Raw genomic sequence first — 18,309 nt, 5'->3', positions numbered from 1 at the left:
TGATGCGTGAGTTTATTCCTCTCAGATAATGATGAATGGAAAAAAGTTACTAAACAATTCAAGCTAGGGTTTGGCACATTTTCAAGACTGCCCTTTGTCTCTCCTTTTATTCCACTTAGCCCACTTGTTCCAAGAATTCCCTGAAGTCATTAAAAGAGGTAATCAGGTTGCTCAGCATTTAGTGCATGCATATTTTGTGCTGTTTTTCTGTATTCCTAACAAATCCATGGCAGAGAATTTCACGATGACGTTTACAGTTCAGTATCACCTCTCTCCCTGGGTTTAACCCCAAAGGGCTGTTATTGTAACCTGCAAGGTGGGAGCAGGGATGCTAAAACAGGTCTCCAGTCTGATGCTAAGCCCATCTGCTCCACAGACTGCTTGCGATAACAGTTACGACAAAAGAAGCTTTCAAATGCAAGACAGAGAGATTCTACTGTCTGTGGAGTCTCCTGAAAATGGAAGGCCTTTTTTTGAGAGAAATCAAGCAGAACAAGGTGAATGAGTTAGCAAATTAATTTGTAACAGATTATTTTCATTTCAGAGAAGGAGACTCAGACACTGAAGAGATACAGGGTTCCCAGTGTCCTGTGATGACAGAGGGTAACCTCTTTCATTCCTCAGAGCTATGTTTCCAAATACTCAGTGCATGTCACCATAGACAAGGTAGTTAACTTAATGTGCTGTGATAATGTTACTCATTCATATCACAAGGGTATTGTTTTAATTTGTTTGTTGTTTGTTTGTTTGTTTTAAATGCCTTTACAATGATTTGAAAATCAAGAAGATAGCTGGTCCTGGAAAACTTACATATGTGAATAATGTTACTCACAAGTGGACAAGCACAGAATAACAACACATTTTCACAGTTGTATTAATTCCATCAAAATTATACAGAAAATTATGCAGGAAGTATGCAGAAAATTAGGAACAGATATCTGCAAGATCAGAACTTCCCCCTCTAACGATTTGATACTGTGGCCAGTGATATCAAGAAAGCTTTTATCTTTGGTTGTATGTCACATTCCTCCTGACATCACTGAAGCCAGCCTAGTCTAGTTCTCACTGGACTTTCTTAGGTCTGCGGAATACAAGGTGTTGAGATAGATTTGGTTTTTGTTTTTATTAGATTTATCGTTTTTTCTTATCTTGCAAAGCATTTATCTTTGATTACAGAACCAGAAGGCTTTCACTGAACTGAGCAGGACTGTTGTTTATGATGAGGGAATAGAACTGAAAAGAACTAAATCTGTGGCATTTCTTAAACCCTATTTAGCTCTATGACCAGAAGACCTTTTATTTTGAAAAGAGCAGGGACTCTAATTACATAACGAACAAAAATATTACGAAATTTCAAGCACAGGAACCGTCAAGAACATCAGGAAAGATCAGCCTTGAATATGAAATGTTCTTCAGATTTAAAGGCTAGAGAACCATTTCTGGACTACTATGTCCACTGCAACAATACACTGAGACTTACTGAAGGGCCTTGGGCACCAGGCAAACCAGCATCTCCTTTTTCACCTTTCATACCATTGGCTCCCTACAAAACCATTCAATAAAACAGCATTTATAAACAGTTTTAATCTTATTAGTAACCAATATAGAAACAATAATTTGTTTAATAAAATCTTAATTTTATGGAAATAATAACACAACACACATATAGTTGTGTTTTTGTTCTTGTTGTTGTTTTCAATTTTGATGTCTCCAGTAATAACTGTTAACAAATGTAAAGGTATGCTTTTATGTTAGCAGCTATCAGTTGCGGGAAGGTATTTTTGAGAAGTCCTTCAGTTGCACTCAATTCATGATATATTGTACTATGGATATGTTTTTGGAACTGTTTTTATTTTTAATGAGAAATTTCATTTGTATACATATACATAGAGGAATAATACAGCTTATGAATATTTATGTATTTTCTCTCTCTCCTCAATTTAAAATTCTTCACAATTCATCTGAAATTCATCCTGACAACTGTTCAAAACATTTCCTTTCTCCTGAACTTTACCAAATCTACATTTGCCCAAGTTGTCTTATATATTACAACTATTAAAAGAGAGATGCAAATCTGATCAGCATGCTAACTAATTTCTGTCTTTCCAGAGCAGTATTTTGTTTGACCATAAACAGAATGAGAATTTCTGAAAATGTTACACCTCCTCCTAGGATAGATGCAGAACAATTTCAGAATTTTTCTTCCCTGTGCCTTCTCTCCTAATCTGCAATTTATCAGCACTGTTTTAAGTTCATGATAGTGGAAGAGATTCAAATACAAGTATTTTAGCCAAAATTAAATTTTTTTTTTTTTCATACTCACTGGCAAGCCAGGAAGTCCAATTCCTCCCTTTTCTCCAGGCATTCCAGGTTCACCCATATCTCCTTTTGATCCTTTAGGACCCTAAAATACATATTTATTCAGCAAGTTATTTGTAAAAACAGATACATTGACAGAATACTAGTTTTGATCCTAACAAGCAGAATAAATCATTTTGTGAGTTGGACTTTGTTATTAATATGTAGCAACACAACCATTAGGCAACCACAGGTTGTGCAGCAACATGATAATGATCATAAGATTATGTAATCTAAGATACAATTTGGGATCAAAGAAATAATCCCCTGAAATATGCCATGGTTGTTCACATGAACCAGTCTATGTGGTTTACCTGCTCCCCATCAACTCCTGGAACTCCTGGGGATCCTGGTTCACCCTGCAAAAGGTAAAGTGGAATTGAAATATTATTCCCTGATTGTCCCAGACATTAATGGAAACAACAGTGCTAAATTAACTAAATTAATCAATAATGTCTGAGATCAATAAATAGTCATAATTAACAACAACAAAACCAGAGAACACCATATATACAATACCTGCATGTGACATTGAATAAATAGCCCTGCTGATTAGGCCAGTACGTAAACTTTGGGTTGTATAAAGATCAGAAAAATATGCAAGAAAGAAAGAAAAAAGAAGAAACCCCAGGAGGCTGCTGAAGAAAACTCAGTACATTGGGAACTTTGTCAGTTACTGAAATAAATATGGAATCATGGTCCTTGATATATGTAGGGCTGGAAGATAGTTAATGTGGTCTTTCCCTGGCTAATATAAATCACCCAGGGAAGGAGTTCACATTCACAACATTGCCCTTTGCACTGGTCCCTGAATAGCGTCCTCCAAGGGAGCAACTTATATTGATGGGGATAGATTATAATATTGGAAACAAACTCCCGTAAGTTTGAATTCTGCTTTATGTCATTAATTTTGAATGGGAATGATCATCCAGATGAAGGAAGACAGCATATGCCCCAGTTCAACTCCTCTGTGTTTTACAGCACACTCTAGGCTGCAGAAATGCTTTGTGCTGTGTACAGCCTAATGTAGAAATCCATTCCTGCACGCTTAACTGTGTATTCCATTACCAGTTTTTACGTAGAAGAAAGGATCTGGTTTCTTATGATTTCTCAGAACAATTAACATGTATAATGTGATGTATTTCTACATGATACCATGGATAAAGCGTAAAATTCAAATGAATAGTATTGTTGTTGAAGAAACGTGTATCTGCTATTGGAAGAGCTTAGAGCCACTGACAGAAGAAATGACAAATTCAGAATTTAAGAAATAGGAGAATTATCCCAACTAATGTAAAAACAATATAAGGGTTGCACTGCTTACAACACTTGTGTGGTGTTGTTTTTCTTTTTTTTTCTTCTTCTTTTTTTTTTTTTTTTTAAGTGTAGGCAAATTTATTAAATTTTATAGAACAGTGCAGCATATGGTATTCATTGTCTCTGTGTGGGCTGCTCACTAACAGTTCTGGTACTACGCACAGCCTCAGCCAGGTGGGGTTAGCAGGCTTGGATTTGCAGCTAGACTCCTGCCCACATGTGCATGTTTTAATTTTTACAGAGATTAGAAAATATTGTGTTTATTTGGGTGGGCATCCCTGTAATATAAAAGCTGCGTTTACGTGCGCTTGTAGTGTGGCCAAGCAGCTCCTTGCACACACCATTTTGCCTGCCTCACTCCCACCCAGGCAGAAGCAATGTACAGGAGAGACTGGCTGGTTGTGTGGCTACGTTTTGCAAATACACAGGGTACTCTGCAGCAGAAGTCCTGAGGATCAGCCTTAGTGCAGATCCAGAGGAAAGATGCTTCTGCCCTGTTTCAGTACCAATTAATTTCGCTGATTCTCAACTGAGCATCTGTGTGTGGCAACAAATCAAAGCACCTGCTCTGAAAAGCTACATTTCAAATTGCCAGGGTGCAAAGCTTGAAGCCTGCCATATTCTAAAAAATTACAGGTAAGTATACTATAGCGGAAAGCTCCAGGTACATGTGTGCACACATCAGTGAGAGAAATAGAAAATACCTCCACTCTTAAAATACAGCGGGTAAAATAAGGAAGATCACCTTTGGACCTTGCAGCCCTTGGGGTCCCGGTGGTCCTGGTGGGCCCTAAGAAGAAACATGTAAGCCTGTTAACTTTTAAATAAATTGCTGAAAGGCTTGGCATGTAAACACAGGCTGAATGTTAATATAGGTACCTTAACAACGTGGGTTAGATCACACAAGGGGAACCAAGACTTGTTATGAACAAGTTGTTAATCTATGGCAACTCTCAACAGGGTGTACTACGTAAAACTATTAAAATAACAGTGCACTTGATACTTTATTATAAAGTCCTGCTGCCCGCACTGATGAAATGGCAAAGCTCCTCTTAGTGGCAGGGAGATCAAAATTCACCTCGGCCACATTTAACAACATTCATGCCCTAATACAATACAATCCAAAGTCAGGAGGAATCTTCTACTGATTGCAAAGAGGATTCTGCTAAAAGATGCTAAGTGTTTTAGTGGATTCTCAGTGCTTCAGGAAATTGCTATAGAGTAAGTTGCAACCATTTCTTTCACTTCTGTCTAAGGCCGTGGATACAATATCAGGGTGATCTGGATGGTGCACAGTGGGTGGTGCTTTTTTGGGGGGGAGGGGGTTGTTTTTCTTAAGAAATAAAAATAAAAAATAAAAAAATCCCCTCCATTAACACAGTGAGAGTATTTGTACAGATGGGAAAGTAGGACTAACAGATATCTTACAAAGAAGAACTTGAAACAAAAAGAAGGAAATTATTTGCTTATACCAAGTTTGGAGCTTTAAGGGAAGGCTGACCCTGAAATATCATAAGCATCTCTTGGTGTCAGTATTTTCAGAAGTTGCTTCTGGCCTAGTATGGCTAAACCTCCCATAGAAAACTGTCTGGGGTAAGAGCACTGGAACTGGAATCCTCTGCAGATTCAGGGTACAGGTACTGAAAAAATTATATTTATTACTGAGTTCCAATAACATGGGACAAGAGAATTCCCCATACTTGGGCTTTGTACTTAGCTTGACTTACAGTTTCCTGAGATGGGTATTTTTCATAAAATAATTTGCATCTGGTCTGAAAGCTCCCACATAAAGTTTGTTCCCAATCCAATCTAAAAGATCTTTATTTCTACCCTAAAAATAAGGTGGATAAGAGAAAATCATTTGGCACTCAAATCCTGCTTCTTGTTTTTGCTGGACCCCTATGTAGACACACAGAGATGAGAACATACACCAAGAAGTCCAAAGCAGTTAATCTGCCTAGATGTATATCTACAGAAATACTGTGCTCTTTATTTTCCTGGTCTCTCACATTAACTGAAGTTTTGCCATTATTTCATCAGGAGCAGAACTGCGTCCATTGTTGAAGGGCTTTCAACAATGTACTGTCTGACAGGGGAACACTGAGAAAATAAATTCATGTCATGATGAGCTGGGTCAACATCCAATGAAGACGTGTCCTGAACTGGCAGAATTATGGACATGCTATGACATAAAGGAGACATTCTACAACATATTAAGTCATGCAATAGGAATTACCGTGACAGTGAGGGTGGCAATCCTCTGTTGGTAAAATGTATTAACAAGAGACACCGTTACCAGAGTTGAACAAGTATATAAATTGTTCTGCCTATTACAATTATTATCTCTACAAAACCTATGCTGCATCTCAGGAGACATCATGTCTCCAGAAAATAAGAGTAAAGCCATGTTATTTTTAACTCTCAGTGTTGTACTGACTGTTTGGACTCTATGGGAATCAGGATTTTAGATACATGAAGATTGTAGATTTCTGTAAAATTCAGGAGATCAAATAAGTGATGACTAAACAGTAAAATCATACAAAGAGTCTTCCAAAAGATTTTTAAACACTAAGAAAAAAATCTCTTAACAGATAGCGTTAATAAAATATCTTTTGCATTTCAATATGTTTATGGAAACATATGAAGAAATTTAAAAACAGTGAAAAATTCAGTTTATGTACATATGGAAACCTAAAATAAACATTGCAAATTAATGTTAGCATGTTCACACAGACAAGCTCATTTTCATCAGCACACTCGGATTTTAATATCGAAAGTATCTGATCCTGTAGTTCCTACAAAGGCTAAACTCTTGCAGATACTGCCTTTTGCCTTAGGAAATTCTGAAGAATACTCCCGAAGAGCAATTTCAATTGAGACACGTTTTGTAACTGGTCCTCCAAGTGAAAGCCACATGCACTCAGCAGGAGTCTTGTTCAAACTATGAAGATAATTTTAAGATCATGATTTTCAGTGCTGATGGACTCAGATGTCTTATTCTGCACTGACACAGGAAATTGAGCAGGAGGCACAAGGCAGAGTAACTAAATTGTTCTGAAGCTTTTAGGCTGCTTGATGATTTATTGCTAAACTCTAAAAAAATGCAGACAGTTCAGATCTTGCAATCTCTTGTGAACTTCTTAAATCAGCAGGACAAATTCTGTGCAAGGTCACAGTTCACTGCTGGGCACTGTAAGTGCTCATTACTTTCTATAGGAGAAGCTGCAAATCTCGGAGCCCTTAAGAATTTGGCACCAGGAGACTTAGGAATGGGTGCTTGCCATCTGAAAGGACTGAAGTGGATTTGGCAAGTACATTGTCAACTGATCCTCTATAATCTTACTTACACCATCCTTGCACAGACATTGCCATCAATATCAATTATTTGTTGCCCTGGATCAGAAGGTGATGACATTTGAAATGATTTACAACAGGATAAGGGCCTCCTAATCAGTTTCAACCACTGCAATAGGCTTTAGTCCCTTATTCAGACTTCTTTATGTGCTGCAGCTTTTCTGAGATGCTCTTACACAGCACTTGAGAGTAACATTGATTCCAGTGTGAAGATATAAAGACAGAACACAGGAGATACGGGGGCTAACGTCTCTGGTAAATCTGCCTGATAATATCCAACATTAATTTCAAACTACTTCAGGGATCTAACTCGGAGAATGATTTAAAGGACTGAGAGTTGTGTGTTTGAATTCCCTGAAGAGTAAACCAAATGAGATGGGTATAATGCAGAGCCTCAGAACATGCCTGTGTTGACTTCCCCATAGACTCCACTCACAATGAAAGCGTGGGTTTAGCCTCAACAACATACAGGTTTTTAGATTTTACTGAAGGCAGTGAGATTTTTTTATTTTCAAAAGAGTCTTGAAAACCAAATGACTGGCCAGACGTCTATTCACTCCCACCAAGTAAATGCAAGAAAAAGAGTTCAGAGGATTTAGTGAGAAAATGATCAGATGCACAATGAGCCAAATTCTGTCTTCAATTGCACATAAGCAAACCCATTCATTTTGGTGGAGTTATACTGCAAAGAATTTGCATCTGACTATACTGCAATGTAAATCACCTTGACTGCAATGACATATGTCACCTTGATACTTTGCTTTTATGCAAACACTCATTCACTCTCTTTGTAATCCCACTTTAATCCTCCACACTTTTGTGCACACCAGTCAAAACAGGTTTTCTAGAAATGCACAAATGGGAAGACTGGTGCTTAGTCTATTTAACATACTCAAGTTGCTGATTGAATCCACAGCTTGCTAATGGAGCCATGTGACATGCTTTCCAAATCTCAAATATTCTGCTGTTTGCATTTTATAGGAAGAAGAGAAGGAAAAAGAGAAGAAATGTCAATATTACACTACTTGAACTGAAAAGCAGATGCTTCTGTTGAACCTATGTATGTGGTTTATTGCATGAATCCAGCACTAAGCACCACATCCAGCAATGAATCAGCTTTATCCTCATTAGATGATGTCAATACACTCTATAGGAAATGCAACTAATTCACTCAGCTAAATTGTATCAAGGAAACAGTTTGTCTTACACCAAACAGCAACTCCAGTTTCCAAATACAGAAAGAGATCCCTAATTAATAAACTCAGCAAATCTTTGGGGAAGAAATTGTTCTCATTGCTTACACAGAAAAGAAATACAATGATGTCAAACTGCTTTTTGCCAGATCAGTCTAAGCCATTCCAGCATTGTTGGGTTTACATACCTGAAGAGCTTCATGAATATTGCCATTATAATCAATTATCTCTGTTGCACCTTGATCACCCTTCTGTCCAGGTGGCCCCTGTAATATATTTTTCATAATATTTTTTGAAACACCTGCCAAAGACTACTCTAGATACTACTCTAGAAACTACTGATGCATGCTTTAGCTTGATTATTCTGCACTGAAATTTTGCTGTATTTACAACATATTACTACAAACCACAACAGTTAGCATTAAAAAAAAAAGATTATTTTTAAAGGAAAACAATTTAAAAAATAAATGTAAACATAGAGGTCACTAAGTGAATTGTGCTGCAGTGGGAAAGTAAATAAATGAAACCCCTACGCTTAAACACTGAAGCAGTTCCGACACACTAGTTTTGTATTGGCTGTGAACTATGTCAGAACATCTGGCACGTAACTTCCTGCCCAGGAACTGTGAACAGCGCACTGCTTCAAACAGTAGTAAGGACTGTAACTCATATTAAAGGCCAGTTAACAACACACGTTCCACCAGAGTCAAGTGGCCAATTTCACCAGATTAACTGGAGTTGCTGCTACAATTTCAGTTCATGATATAGGCTGAATTTAAGAGCATAAAGAGCTGAAATGAGAAGTAGACTTACCCTTGGACCTGGAGATCCTGTGTCACCTCTGTCACCTGTATCACCCTATGTAAAAGGGATATTTGAGAACAGATATGATGTCTGACAGTATATTAGGTAGTTATTCCCTTTTAAATATGTTTCTCCTAAATAAACTTTTCAAGTTTAAATGCCTCTAATTATTAATAGAATGCGAATCTTAATTACAACAGAAATTCCTTAAAAATCTGTGTAAGTGACAAGCTGGACAACAATGTACTTGGTTCTATGTAGGTTGTTACTGTGTGCTGTAGTGGTATGGAATAAGAAATACCAAAGACTCAATAGAAGACAGATACCAATTACATAATTAATGTAACTTCTCTATTGCACTATTATCAAAAGCTTTAAGAAATAAAGCTAGAGAAATAAAATCACTATCTGATGTCTGAAAGTACCCAGCAACTTCTTCAAAGGTGTGTTTCAAAGTGCACTAACTTTTCTTTCTGTGATCATGACTCCACTAAGTCTCTGAACTGCCCCGGTCCAAGTCCTTGCCTCCCCTACAAACACGTTACTGTCGGCATTAGAGTCCCTTTACTCCCTCACTGTGACAGGTGTAAGATCTTTACCATCTTGCATGCAGCTTTTTCCTCCTGGCTGTTAGTAATATGTTTCAAGTGATGTAGAGAATTTAAAATATGCTTGCATTCATAACCCAACATTCATTGACTATGATTCATTTCACTTCACAGACACTTTTATAAGCAGGTTCTTAAATTTGTATATTACTCAAAATGAATTTGGCTAAATACTGCGTTCTTGCTCCTGTTAAAATCTATAGAACACTGGTACGAAGTTAGGGAAGAATGATTAATTCACCAGTGTTAATAAACAAAATCAGAAAACAAAACTTTCAAGGGGTAATGAAAGAATAAGGAGAGGAGGCTGGTGGCAGGACATAAACGAGTTTGTGCCATCTGCCTTTCCTTTCATTGTTGCCTTGGCAATATCTAGTAAATGTGTCATTGGTGTTGCTCAAAAATGAAGTTCTCAACTACTAGGTTGACTTCTCTGGTCCAAATTTTCAAGACAGTTAGGCTTTTTTTATAAAATGAAAATTAGAAGAGATATCTATTTCTGGAGCATTTGGGAAGTGCCCAGGAACTGAAGGCCAGTGAGAGCCTGATTTACTCTTCTGTTTTCACTCTGAAGTGTTAATCCCCTCATCAGCTCCCTCAATTTACCAAGATTTCTTTTTGGTGGGACACTTACTTAATCATATCCTTAAGCACTGTGAATGGGCTGTTATTCAAGGACCTTTCAAGTACTGCAACCAGTATCCTACCAGCCTACAATATTGTCTTATCATCTTTATTCTGACAGTAGACTCAAGAACCACCTAAACAAATCTGTTTTCATTTTGCTTTGCCTTCACAATATAACACAGAAGATTCTCCAGTGAGCACAGAATTTGAATAGCGTATGAAATATTACAGAGACATATTTTGTCTCTCTACATACATGTGAATCCACTGTATATAGAGATAAATGGTTGGATGGATAAGTAGATAGACATAAAATAGAAATAATAATAATAGTAATAAAAACACCTTTGGTTAAATAGTTAAAACAGTAATGTAACCTACAAAACTTGCCTTTGTAGCACTTACTGGCCAGCCTATTTCAGCCTGAAGTCCTTGGAATATTGCTCATTCCTAACCCACCAAAGTTTGGATCCACAAAATTATTGCAAAAACCAATTGAGTCTCCACAGACATAGTCAGAAGTTGGTTCCTGGCACGTGGGTGAACTAACCCACATGAGTTATACAGAGAGAAACCAAGTGGCATTGGGAAAAGCAGAGCAGAGTGAAATAGATGTTACAGTAAAAGGAAAAACTAGAATCATAGTGTTTGAAATACAAAAGATTCAATTCTACTAGCTAAAATTGAAAGTCAGAAGGTTTTATTTATAAAGAACACTGCAGAATCTGCTACAGTTTCTTTTAAAGAGATAAATGAAGTTCCTGTGAAACATTATAAACTATCATAAATATCATTGTGTTAATCACTCCAGGTAAGACAGTTTTGTTACTACTGACCTTTGACCCTTTTGGGCCTCTAGATCCAGATTCACCTGTTTTCCCCTGTTCGAGGGAAGATGGGAGATGGACAGGAGAAAAATGATAGAGGAATGGGAGTTCAGAGAAAAAGAAATTAGTAATGACTTAGTATGGAACAGCAAAACCACCCCATTTCATATGATCAGGATCACGAGCCTCTAAAGGCACTGAATTTCACAGCACCCAGAGTAAAATATTCTTTAACACCAGCATGCAAAGGCCACAGATTCCATCCTTCCAAATGAAAAGTAGTATTGGCATTAGTAGATATCATTAACACCGGTTTGCAGGAATGACCTATGTCATTCCATAGCTTCTGAAAAATGATATCCGAATAGTAGAGAAGGTACTTAATTATCCTGAAATAAGGACATTAAAATAAAGTATTATCACAATTTCTTTTCCCAGCAGCTTAGATGAATACAAATTGGCTGGCCAAGAAGCACCGAATCTGCCTTAGTGTGTTCAAGATATATTAGGACAGGAAAACTGATGGTATTGGCTCAGTGGAAAATCATAAGACAACCCTAAAAAGTAGTTAGAAAGATCTCTTTCTTACAGAATTAGAAAACAGCATGCAAAATGGATTTTCTCTGCAATTAATAGCTACAATGGTCAAAGAGCTCAAACTTTGATGCTGAAAGTTAGGGACGTGAAGGGCGGGGTTTTGCTGATAATAACTTGGCCAACTCCATGACAATGTACATAGGTAGTGTCATTACTTTGTAGACCAAACAAGAGTCTATTTAAGCTGCACTTCCACAGCTGTGAACACAAAACTGCCGTTGTATTCTGGACTAGTGCATTTGACATTATTTTTATTTAAAAGCTCATTCACCAATTTTTCATTCTGCTTTTTGGTACAAAAAGATGAGTTTGTAGGTGTAAACCTAACAAAACATTTCCAACATAAAATCAGACTGACCTTTAGTCCAGGAAGTCCAGGTTCACCCCGCTCACCCTTCCCAGGTGGGCCTGCCTCTCCTCTGTCACCCTGTGGAAACAGTGGAAACAGATACACATACATCAGAAAATAATGAGCAGTTTTCACACAGAACTAAGTCAGCATGGTCAAAGAAACCAAACCATCAGAAGAAAACATTTTTGAGCTCATCTACAACTTTCAATGAGTTGGGGAACTCTCCACTGGGTAAACACAGTAATTTCAAATGTAAAAGAACAGCGCTTTTCTGAATTCCCAAACTATCATACCTAACACAGGTTATTTGTAGGACTCAGAATGTTCTAACTTTGCCACACAGTGGTTTAAAAAACCTGCAAGAAGTATTAAAAAATATCCCTTTTTAATGTATCAGTATGTTTAAGTCCAGCTTGTGCTATCAAAGTTCTAATATCTGCATGCACATTTAAGCCTTTTTCCTAAAAATGGTTATGAAAATATAGTTTCTTCATATAGGCATATTCTGCCTCTTGAACAAATGAATTCTGGGATGCTAACATTAAAAAAAGGCAACTGATGAACTTAAATTATGAATGGTTGTAGAACACGCCTTTGCATTGTTTGAGGGCATCACTACAAAGATGTGTATTTCATAGCACAGGTCCATGAACTATGACTTTCCACATTTCCAGGCACTGTAGATAGCATATTTTAAACTGAACTTTAGATTTCCTGTCCATTTACAAAAATGGATTCTAAGTACTTTATTCATTTTTGGATAAAAATTTTCACACCATTAGCACAATCTCAGCCTCTAATACATGCTAACAAAGTTGAATTTGACTCTGGCTCTAAGGGCTTTGTACCAGAGCATTGACCAACTACCCTTACCTTTGTTCCTGGCAGCCCTGGCAACCCAGGTTCTCCTTGTGGACCAATGAAACCTGGTTCACCCTTTAAAAGCACAGCATGAGAGGAATGTTAGATTATTTATTTAGCAGTACACAATTACGGTAAAACAAGTTTCTTTTGGATAGTATTTTCCCTGTATTGCTTACAGCTCTCCTGCTGTGATGCAACAGTTATATAGACATACTTTTCAATATGGGCAACTTTCATCAGCATAAATTCTTATAGCAAGCCATCACACGGCATATGAAACAAATGAAGCAGAAGTGTCACACATTGCATTTTTATGAGGTTAAGGACAGTTCATTTCAGTCATGTTTTATGAGGAAGAGAATGGTTGGGCAGACAGGGTGATGGGATGACAAAGTAATGACAAACAGAGAGGCCAGATGGTACTGTTGCAATGCGTTTTCAAAGGAGGTTGTTAGCTGCATTATCCCAAAAAAAGCAGATCAGAAGTATGATGCATCACCATGGCACTCTCCCTCCTCATTCTGACAGCAAAGTACTTCACAGTTCTCCGCATCCAAACAAATTCTCTGGCTGAGAACAGGTGGGAAAGAGCCACATCTCCTTATTCCCTCTCTGTCCTGCCCCCTTCCTGGCCATTAATTTGTACGTACATAACAGACAAATAGCAGGAGTCAAGCTGAGTTGCAGCACATGCAGCGTTAAGCAGGGGAGTCAATTTTTTTTTGTTTTGTTTTGTTTTAAGCTATCTCCATGGCTGAAGAGGGACAGTGGAAGATTAATAAGCCATATGTTTTCCTTCACAAACTCTCCTGTACAAGGTTTCCTGTGATCTAATTTTGTCACATAAATTTAAATCAAGGAAAAGATTTACCCACGAGCTACTGTAAATAAAAACAACAACAACAAAACAGTAGTATAACCAAATTAATAAAGATTTATTTATTATCATTTTAACAATACCCCTGGATTTAATGACTACAAAATACCCATCAAATGCCTCTTTAAATAGCTAAAAAGTCGGATGTGTCATAATCCTGTATTGATATAATTACTGACAACATATGGAGACAGTAAATATAAGCAGTTGGGTAACGTTTGTCTTCACCTCTTCGCCTGCACAGAAATACAGATACGCTGCAGTGAGTGAGCAGGCTAGCAAGTGTTCTTGCACGTTCCTATGCGCTCTAATCAGCAATCCATCATTAACAGCTCACGCAAAGAAAGTCCCTAGCAAACCAGAGAATTTTTTCCTGTGGCTATATTGAGGACCATAACAAGCACTCAGTGACCTTAATTTAGAAAAATCAAAAATATAACTAAATAACATTTTCTAACATGAAGTTCCAGCTGGACATGGTTCAGCACTGCTATATAATAACAAAGGAATAAACTGAGACAAACATGTCAAAGAGAAGCACATTTTTGATGGCATTAGAAAAAAAACTACAGTTTATATAAACATTTGTGTCAGCGCACACCAGCAAGAGCAACAAAAGGTTGCCATTGCAGATTGAAGTGCTTTAACATCAGTAAATAGTGAAGAATGTAGCTGCAACCATTTATTTTAGAATGAGAAGGTGCTCAGCAGCTCCAGGTTGCTTTAATACTGATTTTACCAGGGCTCATTTCTTGGCCAACTATTTATGACTTCAGGCAGAAGAAACATGCAGTGACTACGCAGTTCAGTCTTTTCAGTGATAAGGCTTAAAGTGTCATTCAGAGGTTGATGCACAGATGTAAGAAAAAGGTGCTTTGCAATAGCAAGCGAATTGATAACGAAAGAAGCTGGCAGCTTAATTAGCATAACTAGAGTACAGATCTTACATGACACAACTTTAAAACATTATCAAATGTGGAATGGAATAACTAGTGTGTCAGTAAAGAGTAGGAACTGACTGGCAGAGTAGCAGCTCTTTTGAGAAAGACTTGGGGGTTACAATGGATGCTAAGTTGAACACAATGCCACTGTGTGTTCTTATCACACATAAACCAAACTGCCGTAGGTAGGACTTGGTCACATTAAGAAAAACACGCATCTCTCCTTCTGTTAAGATTAGCACTGCCATTGATGTGTGAAATGTAAGGAAAAAAGTTTCCTCTCGGTAAGGCATGCTTATGTCACTGTAACGGAACGGCAGCTGAGAGACTGTCCTGATGAGTCCAGCACACAGACATGATGTTTGAGCCACAGAGGAAATCTAGGTTAGGAAACCTAGGACTAAGTTTTTTTTTTTTTTTCATTTTAAATACATGACATTTGCAATTTAGCTGGCCCACAGCTGCAAGAAAGTGTGAATAAAAGCCTACTTGGGACTGCGCTTGGATTTGACATCATTTCTAGCTCTGGCATCTCCTGATCTCAAGTCTCTTGCTTAAGTGAACTCAGAATTAGCTCTAAACAACTGTGAAGCACTGAAAGGAATGCAGGAAACCAGAGTAACCAAGTTTTACAACACTTTACTAAACATCTCACTACAGATTCTTCCAACAAAAATAAAATTTTATCTGGTAGGAATCTACTACAAGCTTCTTTGCCAGCTAAAACAGGGACAGGGAACACAAAAACTGGAAGAGAAAAGTTAAACAGGTAGGTTGTGAAAGGAGATTAAGGAATCCCCCCATTTGAAATACAGTTTGACAGCTGTATAAAAAGCCATCAGCAAGTGATGACTCCTCATGCATTTTGGTTTAACGCTTTGGCACAGTTATGAAATAACAGCTTAGAAACCACCACATTGCACAGGAAGTCAACAAGATGAATCTCAGCATTTAAACTTCACCTACTGTGAGATCTTGGAGCAATTTGCAATCATACAGCACAGGCAACTTGGTATTCAATAAAATAAATCAACAAGCTTGTGAATTGCTTCCGTTTTACAGGAGTGATTTGCTATCATTTAGGAAGGAACAAATCTTAATGGCTTGAGATGTTAATGTTTTAACAGACTAAGAGCCTATCTCTGAGCTCATTTTCACTCTCAAATATTTGTCAAATGTAGAAATACATTTTGGACAACAAATTATATGCTGCTTTTCACAAACCTTCTTAAAGTTAATTTCATTTCCAATCATAAAATGTCTAACGTAGAAAAGGGCCCTATAATGGCATGCTGTGCACCTAGCTTAATGTGAGCTCCATCAGAATTAATAGCAAAAAAATACCTTGTAATTTACTTCAGAGGATAGTCAATTTTTTTATGGGGATTATTATCTAGACATATTCATAACTGGTTGTTTCATGATGATCAAAGCTTTTAGGGGCTGAGGCAAAGGCTAGCTTTTATATCAGAGGTTGACCGTCTCACGACACGTGGCTCACTGTTGCTGTCTTAATTTTTACAGAACCTGTAATTGGCTAAAACTTGAACTTTTGTTCAAAAAGGTGCAACAATTAAAATTCTACTTGCCATGCTGATTGCTTTTTCAGACACCACTTACTTGACAAATGCTTATAAGCAACATAGATCTAATACTGTACTCAGCCTCCACTGCACAGCTGAGACACAAGCAATGAAATTATATGAAACTGTACTCACAGACAGGCCCTGTCCACTTCCAGTCCTTGAAATACAAGGTTCTACACTGACAAGTACTGATGTGGATGGAAGGGTCCTCACTTTACTCACTTCAAGAGACCAAGGTGCACTTGTCATAAATGTCATCGTGACTCACTGACAGTCATATTTGAAAATACCAGTATAATGCACATTCCTTGTCTAATGCTACTGAAAGAGTCCTACAAAGTTGAAGATATACAGGACAAGAGCTATCAAAAAAAACACCCCAAAACCCAAATCCAAGGCAATTTAAAGAACCAGAACAAAGTTGGAATAGATTGGATTTGGTTCACTATTGCCTTTGTTGATTTTCCAGAAATTGCACTCTGTTGCCCTCAGACTTGGTTTCTGAGGTTGCCATCCAATCAAAATACTGCAACTTTCCCACTCTGGAGAAGAGTGAGGGCTAAATTCTCAGAAGTCTTTCAAACAGAGGTGCAAGCCCACAGCAGTCAATGGAGCTGTACTTGCTCATGCCCTGCCTGCATCGGCTTAGGGAGTCGGGGGCACTCAGTTCCAGTGAAGCAATGCCTCAGAACCTCAGCCTGCTTTAGACTATACAAGTCAGAGAACAGCACCTTATACTTGCTCACTGCATAGGGCATTAGAGGGACTTATATATAGCCTCAAGTCCATGGGAACTTCACTCTCAGGAGGACTACAGTATTCTGTTCATAAGAAGGAAATGAGCAAGGTAAAAGGAAATCTGATAAAAAAACAACTCCAGTTTGTAATGTCTTTGTCAGGGCTTTTCATACCAACTCAGAATTGGCTCAAGAAATGGCCAGTTAAACAGGTTGTCTGCCTCACTCGTCACATTTGAAACAATATCTTTACACACTAATCAATCTCTAAACTTAGAGAAACAGTTCTGGTTTTGAATTTCCAAATGTATGTTTAGCCTTTATGATTCATTTAAAGAAGCACAATGTACTACCTTAAAACCTGTCTAAAACCTTGAAGCTTCTCAACTAGACCTACTTTGTATGACATTTATTGCTTTTTAGTGAGCCTAATTTTCTCATCGTTTTTAAGTTCTGCCTGCTTGGAACATATGCTGCTTTGGAAGGGCACTAAGGGAATAATTCTACAGCAATAAGTCTGATTAATTCTGCATGCATTAGTCATATCAAGGACTTCCTACTTAAAGGCTAATTATAATTCAAGCCAGCATGGTACCTACTTTTGAGGATTAGAATAAAAACACTTGTAATGAGCACCTCATTTTTAGTTCTTTGCGATGACTGATTTACTAAATTATTAGAGTCTGGCCCCAAACTGTTTTCTTTAGAAAAAAGTTGGATTACAAGTCTAAGGAATTATTTGTTGCTGCTATTAAAAGTAAAGAACTTTATTGCGTGCAATCATTTCTGACCACCTAAAATTGTATATTTGGAGTGCAGAAATAATTTTATGCCTGATAAAATACTTTATTTCCAAATGCAACAGAATATAGGGCTTTCAGATTATTCAGTTGCATTCAAAATTTGGATTTGGATTGATTTTTTGTAAACACAAAGAAAAACTGAACTATATAATAAAACAGATCCCGTGAAATAGATCTTTACAAGATTAACCTTCCAACTAGTAATAGCTTTAGGGCAAATAACATCCTGTATTTCAGTTACTTATGCTTTAGACTTTTCCAAGAAAGAAAATGAGAGCTTTCGTGATTTGGAGGATATAGTTTCTGATGGATTAAAAAGAACTGCACGTATCCCAAAGAATGCCCAAGTAAACACTCCTGACACATGCATACCATCCAATGTTAATGATAATTTCATTTTCTGGCTTTGATTCTCAAAATTAAGTCTGGAAAATTACATGTCTACCCTATGCAAGCAATTACTG

At 37.4% G+C, this 18,309-nt stretch overlaps 1 protein-coding gene across 15 annotated transcripts in view; it reads right to left on the bottom strand.

The window, feature by feature from the left end:
• The window catches only part of COL25A1 (collagen type XXV alpha 1 chain), a 308,172-nt gene that overhangs the window by 26,843 nt on the left and 263,020 nt on the right, over positions 1-18,309 (bottom strand). For 13 of the 15 annotated variants that reach the window (XM_040554847.1, XM_040554846.1, XM_040554856.1 and 10 more), the window contains 10 exons: positions 12,911-12,973; positions 12,044-12,112; positions 11,098-11,142; positions 9,036-9,080; positions 8,411-8,488; positions 5,912-5,935; positions 4,421-4,465; positions 2,673-2,717; positions 2,324-2,404; positions 1,481-1,543 (listed from right to left, as the gene is read on the bottom strand). In XM_040554847.1, the coding sequence (XP_040410781.1) occupies positions 1,481-1,543; positions 2,324-2,404; positions 2,673-2,717; positions 4,421-4,465; positions 5,912-5,935; positions 8,411-8,488; positions 9,036-9,080; positions 11,098-11,142; positions 12,044-12,112; positions 12,911-12,973 (558 nt within the window). The remainder of the gene's footprint in view (positions 1-1,480; positions 1,544-2,323; positions 2,405-2,672; positions 2,718-4,420; positions 4,466-5,911; positions 5,936-8,410; positions 8,489-9,035; positions 9,081-11,097; positions 11,143-12,043; positions 12,113-12,910; positions 12,974-18,309) is intronic. The other 2 variants (XM_040554851.1, XM_040554857.1) reach the window with 1 other exon arrangement.

The sequence above is a fragment of the Cygnus olor genome, chromosome 4 (assembly GCF_009769625.2).
Source record: "Cygnus olor isolate bCygOlo1 chromosome 4, bCygOlo1.pri.v2, whole genome shotgun sequence".
Classification (NCBI taxonomy): Eukaryota; Metazoa; Chordata; class Aves; order Anseriformes; family Anatidae; genus Cygnus; species Cygnus olor.
The sequence above is the reverse complement of the archived record's forward strand: the minus strand, read 5'-3'. Positions and strand labels throughout refer to the sequence as shown.